Raw genomic sequence first — 19,108 nt, 5'->3', positions numbered from 1 at the left:
TTTTTTTTATCTGAATTTTATTTTGCATTTAATAATTGTACTTTAACATGTTTAGCAATTTTCAAACGTTTATGGCGCTTTCTTTTTCTTTTTGTCAAATTTTGATCTGAATCTTGAATTATTTTCTTCTTTTTCTTCTTACATGCTAACGGATTTGGTCCCTTCTTACGCTTGCGTTTACGTTTTGTCTGATCAGTTAATGCAAGATCTTGTTTTAATTTCTCCAAAACAGCCAAATGATGACCAGAAGGATTCAATTTACATTCTTTTGAAGTATCTGCAGCCTCTTCACTTATCTCTGATGGCTTCTCCAAATTAATTGCATTGAATTTAAGATATAAAAGTGGACAACCAGGAATAATTCTAACCTAAAAGAAAAATTAATAATTTGTAATAAAACTTTAAACAATTTTTAAAGTATATATATAAAAATAGATAAATATTTAAATTAACCTATTTTTTAAAAAAATATTTGAAATAATTTATAAAAATAAATTTTCTTTAGTTTAAGCTTAAAGACAGTAATATTTATTTTTAATTTTCTGTGGTAGTTAGGATAATAAAATTTGTCTTTTAAATAAAAGAATTAATAAATATCCTTCAGAATTTTAAAACAACGTAAGGATGAACAAAAAAAAAATAAAGGATTTCAATAAAATTATACCAGAACACTAAAATCATTTATTAAAACTAACTTTAATTATTAAAGTTAAATTCTTTGGGTATTTTTTAATAAATATGCTCTAAGAAAGAAGAAAACTGTATTTACAAGTACAAGCAGTTTTAAATTAAAAAATTATAATTAAGTTACCAATTATTTATACTAGTACATTATAAAGTGAGTTACCAATTATTTATACTAGTACATTATAAAGTGAGTCCCTGATATACCATATCAGGTTTATATCTATGATCCTAGTAGATATAGAAATTAATACAATATATTGAAAGTTTTAAACAGCTCTACAAACTGCATATTTTTGTGTCATTTTAATAATGATCAGAATAAATCCTTACGAACATTTTTATATTTGTATATTCATCTGTATATATGTTAAAAACAACATGTTCCATCTCTACCAAAACTTTATGAAGAAGCAGCTTGTAATTAAGTCACACCAAGTCACCTGTTGTATCTACAATTTGTTCCTTGAAAGGAACACCAGTTAACTTCCTGTATGGACTTGGCATGAATTCATGGAAAGAGTCAAAATAGGGAAAGTAACGTCTTTGTATAGGGATAGGAAATACAAACACTTCACTTTTCATTCAGACTTGGAGTTGAAGAGACTGCTATTCATTTGCTCCCATAGCAACTATTCTTTGATTTTTGAATAATATATACATAATACAGATATTACAGATTTAGTTTGTTTCACACAAAAGATGATAAAATTTTAATTTATTTTAATTTTTTTAGTAATTTCATTAATTTTTGTTTTATAAATTTGTCTGCATTTTTAAAATTTTTTAAAATTTTACTTTTAAGTGAGTTAACATTAATTGAACTGTTAGGCTACCTAGTAATACAGTAGACCTCCCTATAAAACGGGTTCATATAATATAGATTTATATATAATGGTGAAAAAATTGCAATTGTATTCATATAAACACGCTAAAAGAGACTCGTATTTAAACGAGCAGTGGACCTACTAAAAACCATTTATTATTTAACGGCCATAAAAATTAGATTTATATTAATGATATCGCCAAAGTTCAGCAAATTTTTCGCAAAAAAATAATTTATCAGAAACACGTGTCCGCCATTCGATGCTCTGCTCCACAACGAAAACAAGCTTAATCAATGGTGTCATTGAATGGTGCAGACTCGGTAAGTAATCCTACAAGTTTTCGTTTATAGCATAATTTATATGGATTATTCCCAAAAAATTATATGTGTTTTGGAAATGTTGAGTCAAATAAATTAGTCTAGAATCGATTAATTTTATGGAAGAAAACCTTTCAAACAGCTGTAGTCCGTAAACTGCATACGTACTTGGCTGTGATTGGCTCGTGTATTTAAGGACTCATACAACATGAATTTCATAAAACATAGAACGTATCTACTGTGTTATAGGAGGTCTACTGTATATAAATCTTGTATAAGAACAAACATATGCCCAATAGAGCCTACAAGTAATAGATCAGTATGACATTCCATTGTGGCAGTCGAGACTGTCTTTTCAACCTGATTTTTCCGTCTTTAAAGGATTCAATGAACCTGAAGGATGGCCAATCTGGAGCTGAACCAGTAGTACTCTTTCAGGTCTGCCTTCACAGGTCTGCTTTGACTAATTTCATTAATTAGTCAAAGCAGAACTCTGACCAAATTGCTTTGTCTTCATTCAAAATGATATGCTTACTTGATAAAAAGACTAGGAAGATAAGCTTTTGTATCTGATTAAATGCGGTCCAGGCAAAAAAACGGTGGTTATGTCTGTAGAATTAACCCAAGAAGTTTTATCAATTTTTGAGGAAATATTTTTTTGAAAAATTGATTTTTAAAAGGAATATAAAGAAAACCGCACCATTGATATATACATATCTANTTATAAAGTGAGTTACCAATTATTTATACTAGTACATTATAAAGTGAGTCCCTGATATACCATATCAGGTTTATATCTATGATCCTAGTAGATATAGAAATTAATACAATATATTGAAAGTTTTAAACAGCTCTACAAACTGCATATTTTTGTGTCATTTTAATAATGATCAGAATAAATCCTTACGAACATTTTTATATTTGTATATTCATCTGTATATATGTTAAAAACAACATGTTCCATCTCTACCAAAACTTTATGAAGAAGCAGCTTGTAATTAAGTCACACCAAGTCACCTGTTGTATCTACAATTTGTTCCTTGAAAGGAACACCAGTTAACTTCCTGTATGGACTTGGCATGAATTCATGGAAAGAGTCAAAATAGGGAAAGTAACGTCTTTGTATAGGGATAGGAAATACAAACACTTCACTTTTCATTCAGACTTGGAGTTGAAGAGACTGCTATTTATTTGCTCCCATAGCAACTATTCTTTGATTTTTGAATAATACATACATAATACAGATATTACAGATTTAGTTTGTTTCACACAAAAGATGATAAAATTTTAATTTATTTTAATTTTTTTAGTAATTTCATTAATTTTTGTTTTATAAATTTGTCTGCATTTTTTAAATTTTTTAAAATTTTACTTTTAAGCGAGTTAACATTAATTGAACTGTTAGGCTACCTAGTAATACAGTAGACCTCCCTATAAAACGGGTTCATATAATATAGATTTATATATAATGGTGAAAAAATTGCAATTGTATTCATATAAACACGCTAAAAGAGACTCGTATTTAAACGAGCAGTGGACCTACTAAAAACCATTTATTATTTAACGGCCATAAAAATTAGATTTATATTAATGATATCGCCAAAGTTCAGCAAATTTTTCGCAAAAAAATAATTTATCAGAAACACGTGTCCGCCATTCAATGCTCTGCTCCACAACGAAAACAAGCTTAATCAATGGTGTCATTGAATGGTGCAGACTCGGTAAGTAATCCTACAAGTTTTCGTTTATAGCATAATTTATATGGATTATTCCCAAAAAATTATATGTGTTTTGGAAATGTTGAGTCAAATAAATTAGTCTAGAATCGATTAATTTTATGGAAGAAAACCTTTCAAACAGCTGTAGTCCGTAAACTGCATACGTACTTGGCTGTGATTGGCTCGTGTATTTAAGGACTCATACAACATGAATTTCATAAAACATAGAACGTATCTACTGTGTTATAGGAGGTCTACTGTATATAAATCTTGTATAAGAACAAACATATGCCCAATAGAGCCTACAAGTAATAGATCAGTATGACATTCCATTGTGGCAGTCGAGACTGTCTTTTCAACCTGATTTTTCCGTCTTTAAAGGATTCAATAAACCTGAAGGATGGCCAATCTGGAGCTGAACCAGTAGTACTCTTTCAGGTCTGCCTTCACAGGTCTGCTTTGACTAATTTCATTAATTAGTCAAAGCAGAACTCTGACCAAATTGCTTTGTCTTCATTCAAAATGATATGCTTACTTGATAAAAAGACTAGGAAGATAAGCTTTTGTATCTGATTAAATGCGGTCCAGGCAAAAAAACGGTGGTTATGTCTGTAGAATTAACCCAAGAAGTTTTATCAATTTTTGAGGAAATATTTTTTTGAAAAATTGATTTTTAAAAGGAATATAAAGAAAACCGCACCATTGATATATACATATCTATTACTTATAAAAAGACTTTTGTTTTTATTTGCTACAGTTAAACACTTGTGTTTCTGTAAAAGAAGGAAATCACTGCAATTTTTAAAATCAAATATTCTGTCACAATTAGTGTTTTGAACTCAAGAATTTAATCTTGAGATTTAAAAGAAATTTTTGATTCCTAATACCAGAGAAAAATTCTTACTTGTTAGCAATCTTGAGAAATTTTTAGGAAAAATAAGTAGGTTTCTATTAAAATTTCTGTTGACTTATTTAAAGTTTTTTTAAATAGGAAACTAGAAATTAATTGTCTTGTGTTTTTTTTATATAAAATATAAAAGTTACTTTAATAAAAATTTTAATACATGTAAGAACAAATATAATAACTTTTTAAATATATAAAAAATTAAAGTAAAGGTAAATATGAGACAATCTTATATCTTCTAGTCCTACTTTGTATGGTTTCTTCTGCATCATTTTTTTTTCTAATTAGAGAGGTTGCGGCCGATGTTTTAATCGCGAAAACGTGTACGTCAGATGTTCAGCGCTGCCTTCCTGTAAGCCTAGAAGTTTGACAGTGGCATTTGATACGTCGAGCAAACTTCCTCTAATGTTCCAAACGTCATTGTCAAACTTCTAGGCTTACGGGAAAGCGGCACTGAACGTCCGACGTACACGTTTTCGTGATGAAAACGTCGGCCGCAACCTCTCTATTAATTCAAGTATTTTATAAATAATCACTTTTTTGAAATCTTGAGATAATTGAGAATTCAAAAAGTTCAGTAAAACAAATCCCTAGTCAAAATATACAACTCAAGGATTACAAATTTTATACTTATTTTTTGGTAATTGAACTATCACATTTCTATAAGAGCACAAAACTTTGCTGCTGTTACCTCATATGATGTCATGTGCAGAGCAAAGTTTGAAAAAAAAAAAAAAAATGACAATAGAATGAGATCAAATAATCAAGATCATTGGGGAAGTAGATTTATTTGAATAGTAGTAGCAGATTATGGAAAGAAAAGATATACGAATGCTTTCACTGTGAACATTTGCTAACCAATACTGGAGAATCTGACAGAACATTTTGAATTGAGATAACATCCTTCACGAACAGTTGCCAAAGTTTTCTTAACCCCAAAATTCTGTTACATATGATATGATCATGTCATGATCTCATGTGGCAGAGGTGGAAACCTGCGGCCCACTTTAATATTTTGTGTGCCACATTGGACAAAATATTAATAAATATATCAATTTTCCAACTTAATTAAGGAAGGATGTAGCAAAAATTCTATCATTCTACAACTTAATAAAAATTTTGTAAAAAGTAAAACAAGAAATTGGCTAACACTCATCAAAACTAATTTAAAACTAGCAGTGACTAATATTTAATTAAATATTTCAGCTATATTACATTCACATTAGTGACAGAAGTCAAATTATGCATACTTATGTTAATTTATAAACATATATGAAATAATTGCGATTTACCTTGCATTGCATTTTTTTCTTTTTCTCTTGTGTGCAGCATGTCAGTTCAAATTTTTAAATGTAGCACTTAGAAAAAGGTTGCTCACCCCTGACATATGGGGTGACAACCCATAGTTTTAGAAGTCCCAATTATACCATACTCTTTTCTGTGTATGATATACAGGGTGTTTATAATTAAAGTTCCACTTTGAAATGGCCATAAAATGAAAACTACTGGACAGAATGTTATCAAACTTGGTAATAGTGTACAGGACATCATGGGATTTTATTTCCCATAAAAAAAAATAGTTCAAAAACTCACCACCAACAGGAAATGGCGATGTCTGCAATATTGTTAAACAAAATAAGACATGAAGATGTCGTTGAAAATGTTTTTAATCGGTTTTAAAACATGTTGCAGAGCATGTCCAATGTGGCGTCCACCATTTTTGATAAGCAAGTTACATCGCATTACTGTGTTCTCGACAGTAGCTCTTGGCATATCACTTTCTTCCTGCTGTAAGCCATTGTGATTTTGCGTAACCCCACAAACAGTTTCATTTTAAAACTGATTAAAAACATTTTCAATGATGTCTTCATGTCTTATTTCGTTTAACAATATTGCAGACAGCACCATTTCCTGTTGGTGGGGAGTTTTGAACTTTTTTTCCACGGGAAATAAAATCCCACGATGTCCTGTACACTATTATCAAGTTTGATAACATTCTGTCCAGTAGTTTTCATTTTATGGCCATTTCAAAGTGGAACTTTAATTATAAACACCCTGTACATCAAGGCTTCTTAAACTATGGGTTTTCTATTTGGTTACATGAGTATGCTATAAGGTTTTTTATTAGTGTTGCAATGAATAGTATATTCGGCCTCAGGCTGAATACCAAATATTCGGCCAAACTATTTGGCTTGATTAACGCACATACGAAAATTGGCGTGCAAACCACATTATGGCAAGGACCCTGCTCTCTATTGGCCCACTGTCACTATGCTTCGCCAATCGCATTAATTCTTGACAGTTCAGACAAGAGCATCATGGCAGTATGTGATAAGTGATGATATCAAATGTGGATAACAATGAAATGACCTACACGCGTAAATAATGGAAAAAGAACAGAGAAGGACTGCGAAGTGAAAACATGAAAATAAATATGAAATTGAGTTGATAACATAATCGAACAAGTCGAAGCAGCTTATTGGTGTGAAATTTGCGGCTGTGAATGCCAAACAATTTTGTTGTCATAGACTTTGGAAAACTAAATGCTTGTAATGAAAGTCACTTAGCACGCATGGGCGAAAGCCTGGAGTCGTTTGGACTACCAAGCTGTTTCGAATCTGTGAAATCATAACTGTGACTTATACCAACGTCCTATCTGTCTCTTTTCTCTGTTATCACCAGGCTATGAGTCACATAATTGTAAAATGGGGAATCTACGATGGAAAAGTGACGAATCAAAAGTATCGTGAGGGTGTATTATGATGTATGCATAAGCATACGTGGACTAGAGCCATAGAGGAAAGAGAAAGGGAAGAGCAAAGACGAGCGCTTAAAAAGAAGGATAGGCAGTGTCAGACCCTCAGATGTGCGACGATTCTCAAACGAATAGGTGTGTATGTGTGCTGAACTTTGTAATTATAAATTGTGAATACAAGTGACTAATATTATGTTCTTTTTTATTTTGTGCATGTTATAAGTTATAAATAAATATAAACAAACAACACTAACCCGATAACATTAAATCTAAATACCAAAATGATTAATTTACTGTGTTTTTGTTATTTCTTACTCCTGTTTTTAGGTATTCGGTATTCGGCGAATAGTGATTAAATATTTAGTATTCGGCCAAATAGCAAAAAATAGGCCAAATAGTGAAAAACAGGCCGAATACCAAATATTCGTTACATCACTATTTTTTATACATGTATAATATATACCATACATACAAAAGCTATGTATAACAATAGTTCTTGAGTATATGGATACATATTTCATAGTCTGTAATTACATATGTAAGGAATTGATAAGCAAAATTTATTTAAATGAAATCAATGAAACATTTAGCCAAACAAACAATGAAAAATAAAATGTCGTTATTGTCTCTTTTAAAATAATATGATAAAAAATTTTCTGTGAATTCAGTAGAAAATGTAGATAAGTTAAATTTTGATATTAGGTTCTATAATATAAATTTCCCAATACTGTTATGTTTGATATCTTCTTGTAAGTATAAGTGAATTTTTAAATTTTTTCCAAAAAACAATAGAAAATTAAAAGTTAATAAACTTATGTAAGCAAATATTTTTAGCTAAAGATTTAAAATATGAAGAATAATTGTGAAATTTGTAATAATTTGAAACTGTAACAGAAGAATGAAGGTTATTTTGCAAAAACGAAAGTTATTCTAACAAATTTTAGATACATTTGCATATTTTAAGGATATTTTGAGATTTAGTTCTACATACATTTAACGGTTAATCCATATGCTAAATTAAAAAGAAAGCAATAAATGCAACTATTGTTATTCTTTTAAATTATAAATGAAATATAGATGATTGGTCATATTGAAATTAATGTAAATACAGTAGAATCGTTTTAAAAATTAAAAAACATCACAAAAAGACAAAAAACTGCTTTCATTTTCCTTTTCCGTCAGTTCAACACACCAGTGACAGGCCAAAACAATTTTCATATGCAGAGATGATTTTTTTACTTAATAAGTTGAGAAACTATCTCTTTTAAATGTAATCAATTATTCTTTGTCATGATAATATTATAGCGCAGTTAGTTATTAGGTTTTGTATTTGTGTTTGATATTAATACATATTTCCATTTATGTGCAAGATTTTAAGAAAATAACTGAAGATATTATGATTATAACACAGATTTCTTAAATAATTAACCTAAATTTATTTACCTTTTCACTAAGCTCTGGATCTTGTGTAGCTATTAAGTAATGATCAGGATTATTTTCTTTAACTGCACTGAATAAACAGTCTGAGGCAGATATTGGATTTTTCTCATGTCCACATTTTATTACTTGAAATTGTTTTACCACTAACATAGCACCATAAATAGCTGGACCTATAAAACAATTGTAAACATGAAGTAAAATCAAATATAAGTCATTCAAATCAGAACATTATTAAAACTAATGTAAATTATATATGAGAGTGAAAAATTAACATTTAATTTTGTTTTTTTAAACAGAAATTCAAGAATTATAAGACAAATCAAAATACATGTTACACACTAAAACTTTGGTGCCATCAATCTTTTCTTAGTGATTATTTGGCTGTCTTTAATAATGTCTCAGAGTTTAAAAAATTCTAAACCTAAAGAAATGAAAATAGATAACATGTTCCTTCAACCACAGGATTTTTGATAAATTTTTCATATCAGAGCATGTTGAATATAAAGTAAATGTTTGGATTACTTCATTGGTTCAACTTGTGGACAGGTGGATGCAAATGCCTTGTTGTGTTCAGGATATTCTTAAATACTGATATATTATTAAAAACAGATAAATAGTCCCTAAAATCAATACCAACAAAGTATTTGGTTCTTTTCATTTAACAGGACACAGTAGCCTATTGCATTTAACAATTTAGCCCATGCAACTGTGCCAACTATATAACATGAAGTAGGATACTTGAAGCTGTCAAGTATCCTACTTCATGTTATATAGTTTTAGGGAGGTGTTGGGGGTGAGCCCCCACCCAAGTGTTGAGGTGCGAGCAATAGCAAGCACAAAGGTGCAGGTCTATATGTAAAGCATGTAGAAAGGTGGTAGACTGATACTAGTTAAAAACTGACCTTTGGAGATGAATATCTGGCAAAGGGTCAACAATTCTGCGGTGGTGTGAAACCCCTCATTCAGAGCTTGAATCTTACTCAATGATGTACATATCAGTTGTCATCCTATTAACCGAAAAGTACCAAGCTTTTTAATATATTCCTGGTATTCAACATGTATTTTGACTTATAATTCTTGAAATTTTTAATTTCAAATAAATTTGAAAGAATTTTGCATGTTAAAATTTTAAAGAAAAGTCTTTTTATTTGGATACATTCTCATCACTTAAACAGTCTGTTGACTTTAATACTTATAATTTTTGAATTCAATACATGTGGCTTATAATCAAAGTTACAGAATCTTAAAATTTGTTTTTTTATTTTATTGAAACTTGATGATGGCTTATTAACTAAATTAGCCAAAAATGTTTGTTCTGGTGTAAAGTTTGTTCTTCATAAGGAAGATTTGTTTCATAGGTCATAGAACTTTTTCATGTAGAATGTAATTATTTCTGTATGAATATTCTATTGAATGTAATGAAAATATTCAAAATACATTAGATTCCAGTTCAAATTTCCATTTTGTATTAAAAATAACACATTTAATATGAATTGTAGCAAAATTAAAATGAAAACCAATAATTTAAATATGCAAAAAAGTATTAGAAAATAGATCAAAACACTTATCTATAAAGATAATGAAATTTATAAAATATTATTATGTACAGAAAATTTTTGAGAAATTGAAGTCAATATTTTATAATGTTTCTCATTATAAAAAAATTACAAAATATATGTAACATAAATAAAATAAAGAAGGGTAAAGTAAAGGAAAATTATATAAAAGACTAATGTACAGTACATTTAATTCCACGCACTTGTAATAACAAGCGTACATATATCAGAAAAACAAAATGGAAATTTGTTGTAAGATTAAAAAAATATATTGCAGTTTTAAAGTATAGATCTAATAGATTAATTCAGCAGTGCCATACCAATAGATGAGGCAGAGAAAAAACAGCTTCTGGTGCCAGGGATACTAGAAAAGCACTATAATGTTCATACATATGTAAGTACATTGGCATTGTTCTTTGGCTTGCCTCAAGCACCAAAATTATTTGAAACAATCCTCAAGTTCAGAATTCTGAGTTCTGTGTTGGAAATAATTATAATATAAATGTAAATGGAACACATATTTTATAGTGTAAATCAGATACAATTGTAGAAAATATCATAAACTCTTTGTAGATTGGAGTTTCTGTATATTACACATCTGAGAACTCTTCTTTAACTCCAATTAGTCTTGTTTGTAGAAAACAGACTAACATTTTCGATCCTTCTATTTCTTCGAATCCAGATTTTCTTATAAAAGTATAAATCCAAAACAAACTTAATTACAAGTTCCAAATGCATGTTCTTTTTATAAAATATCTAATGAAATTTCAAACTTAAAATTTATCCCAATGTGCAATATTTTTGTAGAGTATTGAAAACTTTCTTAAAATTTTTGATTAAACAACATAAATGAACATGTGATCAATAGTTTAAAAGTAACCACAATGAAATCAAGTCTTAATCAAAGTTTTTAAAAAATTTTTTCAATATTCTACAAAAAGAATGTGCATTGGGATAGTTTTTTAATTTGAAATTTTGTTAGATATTCCATAAAAAGAACATGCATTTGGAACTCATAGAAAGAGAGGGTAAAATAAGACTCTCTACCAGGGCCTAATTTAAGCCTTTGTGGGCCCTAGGCAAAATAATATTTACGGGTCCCTTTAGAAATTTTCTATTTACTACAAATATAAATAAAATTGTAATATTTAAAATTAAAGTATTTTTATTTTTACATTTGAATATCTTACTTACATTGTATTTTTGAGGCTTCAATAAAATTATGCAGCAATAAACATTATATTTTTCTCAACAAACACTGCTTTATTCTGAACTTCACCGAACAGATCTAATTTGCACATAGAAACATTATCTAACTCTCGGTGATAATGTTAGATGTCAGAGCAGTAGGTAATGTCATTCTTAATTATTAACCCTTGAATATGGCACTAATAATATAGTAATTCACAATACTAATAAAACAATGGCACATTTAGAACCTATTACGGGTCCCGGGCAAGTGCCTTGCCTGACTTGTGCCAAATTAGGCCCTGCTCTCTACAACCAATAACCAGTGCAAAGTTTGGCTAAACAATAAAAAACAAATGTTTTCATAACCCCTTCTGGGTTCTTCCTCAGGTTTTCTTAGTTCTAAATAAGCTGGATCTTCCAAATTCATTCGAGAATATAAAATTTAACAGTAAAATGAAAAGTTCAAATAATGGAATTTATGTGCATGAATTCCCTGTCATCTTTAAATAAGATTGAACACTAAATATCACTGTCAAGTAAAGTATTCAAAGATGACATAGGAAACATGCATATAAATTCCATTATTCAAACTTTTCATCTTACTGTTAGATTTTTTATTCAAATTTTATATTCTCGAATGAATTTAGAAGATCCAGCTTATTTAGAATTAAGAAAACCTGAAGAATAACCCAGAAACTGTTATGAAAACATTTGTTTTTTTATTGCTTAGCTGTACTTCACACCAGTTATTGGTTGTAGAGTGTCTTATTTTATCGTTATCCCAGTGTGGTGTGCAGATTTGTAGAGAGATAAGGATCAAAAACATTAGTCCATTTTCTACATACAGGATTTATTGGAGTTAAACAAGGAAAAAATTGGATTAAACTGGAAAAAGTTATTGTAAAAAGATTTAACAAAATTTAATAATGTAAACATGCAAATGTAATACTTATAAAAACATGACAGATATACAATACATACACTGTAACAACCAAATACAAGGTTAATGTCAGAAGGTTGGAATATTGCTACATGCATGGAATTGGAGAACTGGAAAGAAAGCAATAATAGAGATAGAATTAAGATATTTTGAGCAATGCATGTTCTAAACTTTTAATAAATTTAATTTGCATAAATGAATGTTGGTTTTGTACTTCCATCAAGATCTTTTTCACTTTCTACCATGAAGATTTTTTTCAGATCTAATACACATTTTAATCAATATTTTATTGGATATGTCAACTTGACATAAGGGGGGAGAAAAACAAAAATGAAGCAAAATTATAATTGTACTTGGTGTCATTTTATAATTTATATTCCATGCCAACTGAAGAAAAGCTATGATCAAAATGCATCTCGGCCAATGTAATGGAGTTGTTACAAAAAAAAAATGCTGTAAAGTCAAGTGCTTCTTAATACACTACATCAGGTTTACAAAAGAAAAAATTATATAGAAAACAAAGTTCCAGAAGTTAAATAATTAATGAGAATATATTAAAAACAAACATATGCTTTTATTCTTATTGAATTCTCACTAAAACTGTGTAAAATCAAGTATATACTTCTCTTCAATAATACACTGTACTTACAAATTTGTCTATACATTCACCAAATAAACAAAGTATTACAAAAATGGTGAGCTGGCTATACATAGTCATATTACACTTACTGAAATGAAACATGTTTATTTAAATATATCAGCTAAAATGTATTGTTTCAAAGGCAGTGGTGTGCAGTGACATTTGATAATAGTGAAGCTGTGTCAGTCCCGGATAGAATTATTGGAAGTGTTATACGATATTTTGTTGTGTAGCATCTACCAGCTAAACCATGTGAGGTTGGTGCTCTGTAAAGTGCATGTGCAAATGCCTGTAATCTGGCTGCTTTACACCATTTAAATATTTTCACCATGAAAGCTGTCCCATATTCGACAATAGTGCTTCCATTGGGAATACGCATATACGAATTTATATTGAATATACAATAGCAATCTTATCATTGTTTTTCACATATAGAAATTTGTAATAAAATACATAATGCAGTTATAATAAAATATGAAAATAATAGCACAATATGTATTTATATTTTAGAAAATACAAGGGAAGCGGTGCTTTCACAGCTTCCATGGACGGCACGCCACTGTTCAAAGATATACTCACTTTTATGTGTTAGCAGTAATTAAGATAGGCAATACACAACTATATGTATTATATGATGCTGATCATGTTAATATGGCTGTGTTCTGTGGATTGTCTGTGCATTATTTCTTCAACTATAAAAGAGGAATCTTCCAAGAATTACTGTATCTTGGAAGATGGAATGGCTTTGCAGAACCTATATCTTGACCTGCACAGTCTCTGAATCTCAATTCCTTCTGCTTCTACTTATGGAACATCTAAGAGCTTTAGTATATTCTCTTCTAATTAACAATATTGCAGATTTTTCCCAGAGTAAAAATTATAAATCAGTAAATTTGGAATACACCAGGAATTTTTAAATGGATAAGGCAGTCCTTTGTACGACAGGCTCAGCAACATATTGTTATACAGGAGGACATTTAAATTAACTTTGAAAAAGATACCACATCAGTAATTATCTTAATTAATTCAGCTTCACTGCTGTCAGTTTTTATTATACTATTTGAACTGATTAAAGAAAATAATTTGAACTGAATACAAATATTTTCTTGTTTGAAGCAAAACTAGAAAGAGATGCCCCGTGTATAAAGGATGGACTTTTACCCTTTTTTCATTTCATGGAGTGCATGGAGTAGGCCTATAGTATGATTGCTTATAATTTTTGTATCTGTCCATAAATTAACTTGTATAAGCAAAATAGTATATTTCTTACTTAATTTCAAATTATTAAAAACATTTGATGACATTTATGTGAAGATCTGTATATGTTGATCGTTAACTTACCTAACTTTTCTGTTTCATTAACAACACACACAGTAGTTAACAATTTTACATCACTATTCAAATACTTTGGCATCTGTTCTTTTAGATTTACTTTATATTTTAAAGCCGCTTGACAAAATGTACCATCGATTAACACTTGATAAGGAGATCGAAAACCAAAATTGTTCGTATAAAATCCCATATACCGCTGAACTCGCTTGTATCTTCTGATTTTCATTTTTCAATTTTAAAACCACGTGTATACAAACAGTCAAACCATAGAAGCAGCCATCTTGAATCGAGTTTATTTATTTATTTTAAAAACAAAATGATATTTAAAATATTAATAAATTTATTTATTTTATTAATATACTAAATAATTTCAATTTATAAACTACGCATTTTTCTAAAATTATAAATAAATAAAAATATATTTTTGTAGTAATTACAAAATCTCCACTAGATGGCGAGTGCTTCAACTAAATTCTCGAGTTTGTACTTTTTTCGTTTTTTTCCCTCAATTAATACGATGTCGCCCTCTACCGTTCTATATATAAAACAATAAAATATTTTACAGTTATACTTTATTTTTTTGGCACTTATTTAAAAAATGTTATTGCATTTTAACATACTGTAATTATAAAAATTTCATTAAAATAAATTTAAATTGATATTTCAATTCTTATTTTTTTTTATGAATTAAGAACATTAAAGTTTGGTTTTATTCGTATTCAGTAATGAAACACATGGGCGATCTGTAGAGAAGTTCTTTTATTATGCCCTTATTTAAGTGTTAATAACCTTTTTCTAGATTTATCGTAGGTGAGGTCAGACCTTTAATGGGGAAGGCAGAGTGGTGGGGAACAGAACACCTTAAAAAATTCCTGTAGTAACTCTTCAGGACTCGAATCCGAGTCCCCAAAGCGATAGGCTGAATGTTAACAGCCTCGGCCATCCGGCCATGGGCTTCATGCTCAAGTACTGACTATCCTCGATTTTCGGACGTTCCATTTTCGTGCATAATACTTTCATACCTCGAAATCACATTTTGTACGCCAAATTCGAACTTGCATACATTTTCAGCTACAAAATAAAATTTTCCAGCTATCGTGCAGTGATACCTTCTATTACTTTTGGTTTCTCTAAGAACAAAATCACTTATTAAAAAAATTCAGCAACAAGTTGCCTAACTTTCCCGGCAAAAGTTTCATTAAGTCCAACCCCACTTCGAGATATGACACGAAATCTTCTTCTATCTCCTCATTCCTCAATCTTTAACCACCAAAGTTTAATAGCATCAATCCCCTAATACACATATCTCCCTGCAAAATATCATAAAAACATAGGAGTGGGTAACAAAATCATGCCCTCCACACACAGGAATAAACCCGAATTTTTTTCATCTCTCGACATTTCAAGATCCCGAGTCCAAAATTATTTTAAAAAAAAACTTTGAAAAGGGTCATTTTTTTCGATCAATTGCCATACTTTCTTTCTGTTATGTATAACAACCGGGAAAGTAAAATTAATTTTTATTGGTTGTTTATTGTATAATTTACGGTTACAACGTTTTAAATAATGTCTTATACATTGTAACATATTCACTTTAAAGGAAACTTCCATAAATTACATAACCCTATAAAAACACACTTTTAGTTTACTTCTGCACAATATCATCCCAATCCCACTCATTTAAATTAACAAGCATTTGGTGTCTATTAAAAAAATTAATAATTCTATATCTTATTATAATGCATATTTTAAAAGTAAAATCGATCAAGTTTTAAATACAATATATTATAATAAAATATAAAATAATTCACGTGGTTTTTGACTGTTGAGATAAGGCAACTCAACACCCGGGCGTGTCTTCCGGGAGGACTTCTTGTAGGAAGTTGGTCCCTGTTTAGGTGTTAGACACGTGAAGAAAACCAGGTAAACTCCACGTGACCAGTTCGTTGATTAGGCGCGAACCCACTACCAACGCATTCCACTCGGTCATTAGTGGGCCGCTTACTTTTTATATTTACAAAAGTTTAACGATGCTTAACTACACGAATATTAAACATTCTAAATTTGATATAATTGCTTTTTAAATTAATTATATAAATTTCTGTATAATTTTAGAAGATTCGTGGAACAATTGATAAATATAAATGATATAAAAAAATACAATATTTATAAGACTGAAAAATTATGGGAATATGACTTCACTGAATCTTATGTTTTGTGATTTATGTTATTTAGTTTAATGCTTTGAGAAAAGTATTAAAAAAACATATTTCTTTTCTCGTATATGAAATAAATATAAATTTATATCTGTTTGAATTTATAGAAATATCTTTCAGCTATATTCTGGTATATATAAATGATTTTTTAATGATATAATTAAAACATTTTGTGAATTTCAAATTCGTAAATTAACGCCAGCATGGCAATAAGAATTCTTTTAAAAATCTTCAAATAGACAGAAAATGAGAAGGAAATAGGTAATTATTGCACACATTTTTCTACTATAAAGTCTGAAGTTTTATGTGTTTTCGCCTCTTAAATTTCTGTCGTAGCCATTACACCAAGGTGCAAATTGAAATACAAATACTAATGGCACAATGCATATCTCGTAAGATACATAAGTTTATAATAAAAACGATTGATAGCCTGTTATTAATTTTGCAATACGTTATTATGCTGCACGAAGAAAATTTATTGCAAATCGATAACATTTATTAAGATTTTGATATCTTTTTTCTTTATTTTTTGACTATTTTGTCTTATGGGCACCAAGAGGATCTTTTTTCCATGCCCATCATGGGTTTGGTCAGGCCCAAAATGGGGAGATCGGATGGACCCAGTGTAACTTAGAGTATAGATTAAGTCGGAGTTTGTCTAGGTCCTAGACAAACTATTCATAAAAATTCTTGGTGTCACTTGCCCGGATTCGTTCCCATGTTCCTAGAGTAGTAAGATGACCGCCTCAGATGTCTTCTGGTTGTCAATCTAGTTACTTGTTATTCTTGCATTAGCATGACTAATAATAAATCAATCTTTTAATTGACGTGTCAGTATGTTCCAACAAACATTAACTTCAAAAAAATGTATTTATCTAGCAAAATTATATTATTGCATATTAAAATTTTCTGAAATACCATTCCAATGAAAGTATTTTTTTAGTAGAATAGCTTTAAATTGCATCAATGTTAAACGCTATTTCATTATGGAATGTATTTTAATATAGTTTTATGTCTTTTGTATGATTATTTCAAATAGATGAGGAGGCATTTGATACAGTTCTTCGATTACAATGAAGCAATTTTCAGAACAGTGTACATGAAAGTTTCTGCGCTAAAGTTTCGATCGAACGTAAATTTTGGGAGAAAGCCAATAAAGACATAAATAGTAAAAAGTAAACTATATCAGATACGTTCGATACTGTCGAATTGATAATAGGAAATATCCACGAATCATAATCTTACATTAAATTTCGTTGTTACTAAGATTTAAAACCCTGTTTAATTCCCTAATTTTATGTTTCATAAAACAGCATTATTGTATCTATGGATAAAATCTGATACTGGACCATAACATAGTTTTCTCTGTAATCAATAATCATTTCGTTCATTGCAATGGTAAAAACCTTCGATTCAATTATTATATCATTAAGAAATCCACATATTCCAGTAAAACTATTTTATTAAGTTTTGGAAATATATGTATAATATTTATTATATAATCGTTTAAGTGATATTAAAAAGCATTGTTATAATGTTTTTTTGCATAATTCACTTTGCATAAAAATAAATATATTGGCTATTTTCATTACTGCAGAAATTGCATTAAAATTGTACTATTTTTTTTTTATAAACAGGCATCTTTATACTGTAGATTACTTCTACTTTTGTGTGAAAAATTGATTATATTACTTTTATTTCTTTTAATATTTCTGGAAATCATAGAGTGAGAGTCTAAGTGACAAGCAGTTAAGTAAAACAAACCAATGACATGGTCTGTTACATAGGAAACAGACTATGTCATTGGCTTGCTTGCTTAATTTCTTGTCACGTAAACGCACCCACGATCTTTATTTTTCTTTAATGACAATAGAACGACAGTTTTTTAAGCATTTAATATAACTGCACGAATGGACTTCTACGGAAAAATAATGATATTACAACGATAACAATTTTTTTGCATATCATATAAGGTTCCTGGAAATATTTTCCTTGATATTTCTGGTCTTTTAAAAGATATGTGCCAATTATAAATTAAAATAGACACGCATATACAGAAACACATATAAACAGGACCATCGAGAAGAGGGGATTTTGAGAATTTTCTCTGGGTCTTGAAGAAAATTAAGGGCCAGTAATAGTACCTATCCGCGTGAATTAGTGTTATTTTTACTAAAAATATATATATATAAACATTAAAACTGCTTTTTATTAATAATGCTCTACCCTCGAGTCTATATATTTACATACAAGTGCGTGTATATTTTGAATTAAAGTAATATTTTCCTATATGCTGTATTATAGAAGAAATAACGTAACTTGTACAAGAATGCAAGTTCATTTTTAAAATATATTCGTATGAAATAAAATAATTACATCGATAAAACACGATAAAATTCATAATTTCTTTAAAATAAATAAAATAAAATTGCTTTAAAAATTATTAATTAAAAATTAAACTTGAAAAAAGTAAAAATAAAAGTTAATTTAAATATATCAGAAAATCAATAAATACATTTAAATAATTCAAAATTATTTTTATTTATTTATTATTATTCGTTATTACTTTTCTACAACTAGTTATGAAA

At 29.1% G+C, this 19,108-nt stretch overlaps 1 protein-coding gene across 1 annotated transcript; it reads right to left on the bottom strand.

Moving 5' to 3' along the window:
• Positions 1 to 9: 9 nt before the first annotated feature.
• Positions 10 to 14,578, bottom strand: LOC111624129 (rRNA-processing protein UTP23 homolog). Its single transcript, XM_023366925.1, has 3 exons — positions 14,314 to 14,578; positions 8,649 to 8,815; positions 10 to 368 (listed from the first exon to the last, which is right to left on the bottom strand). Exons 1-3 carry the CDS (start codon positions 14,528 to 14,530, stop codon positions 18 to 20), a joined length of 735 nt encoding a protein of 244 aa, XP_023222693.1. The 5' UTR covers positions 14,531 to 14,578; the 3' UTR covers positions 10 to 17.
• Positions 14,579 to 19,108: the final 4,530 nt, after the last annotated feature.

This window comes from Centruroides sculpturatus, unplaced genomic scaffold (genome assembly GCF_000671375.1).
Source record: "Centruroides sculpturatus isolate CEXI.00-Female unplaced genomic scaffold, Cexi_2.0 scaffold214, whole genome shotgun sequence".
In the NCBI taxonomy this organism is placed as follows: Eukaryota; Metazoa; Arthropoda; class Arachnida; order Scorpiones; family Buthidae; genus Centruroides; species Centruroides sculpturatus.
Note: the sequence above shows the minus strand (reverse complement) of the source record. Positions and strands in the feature narration are given on the sequence as shown.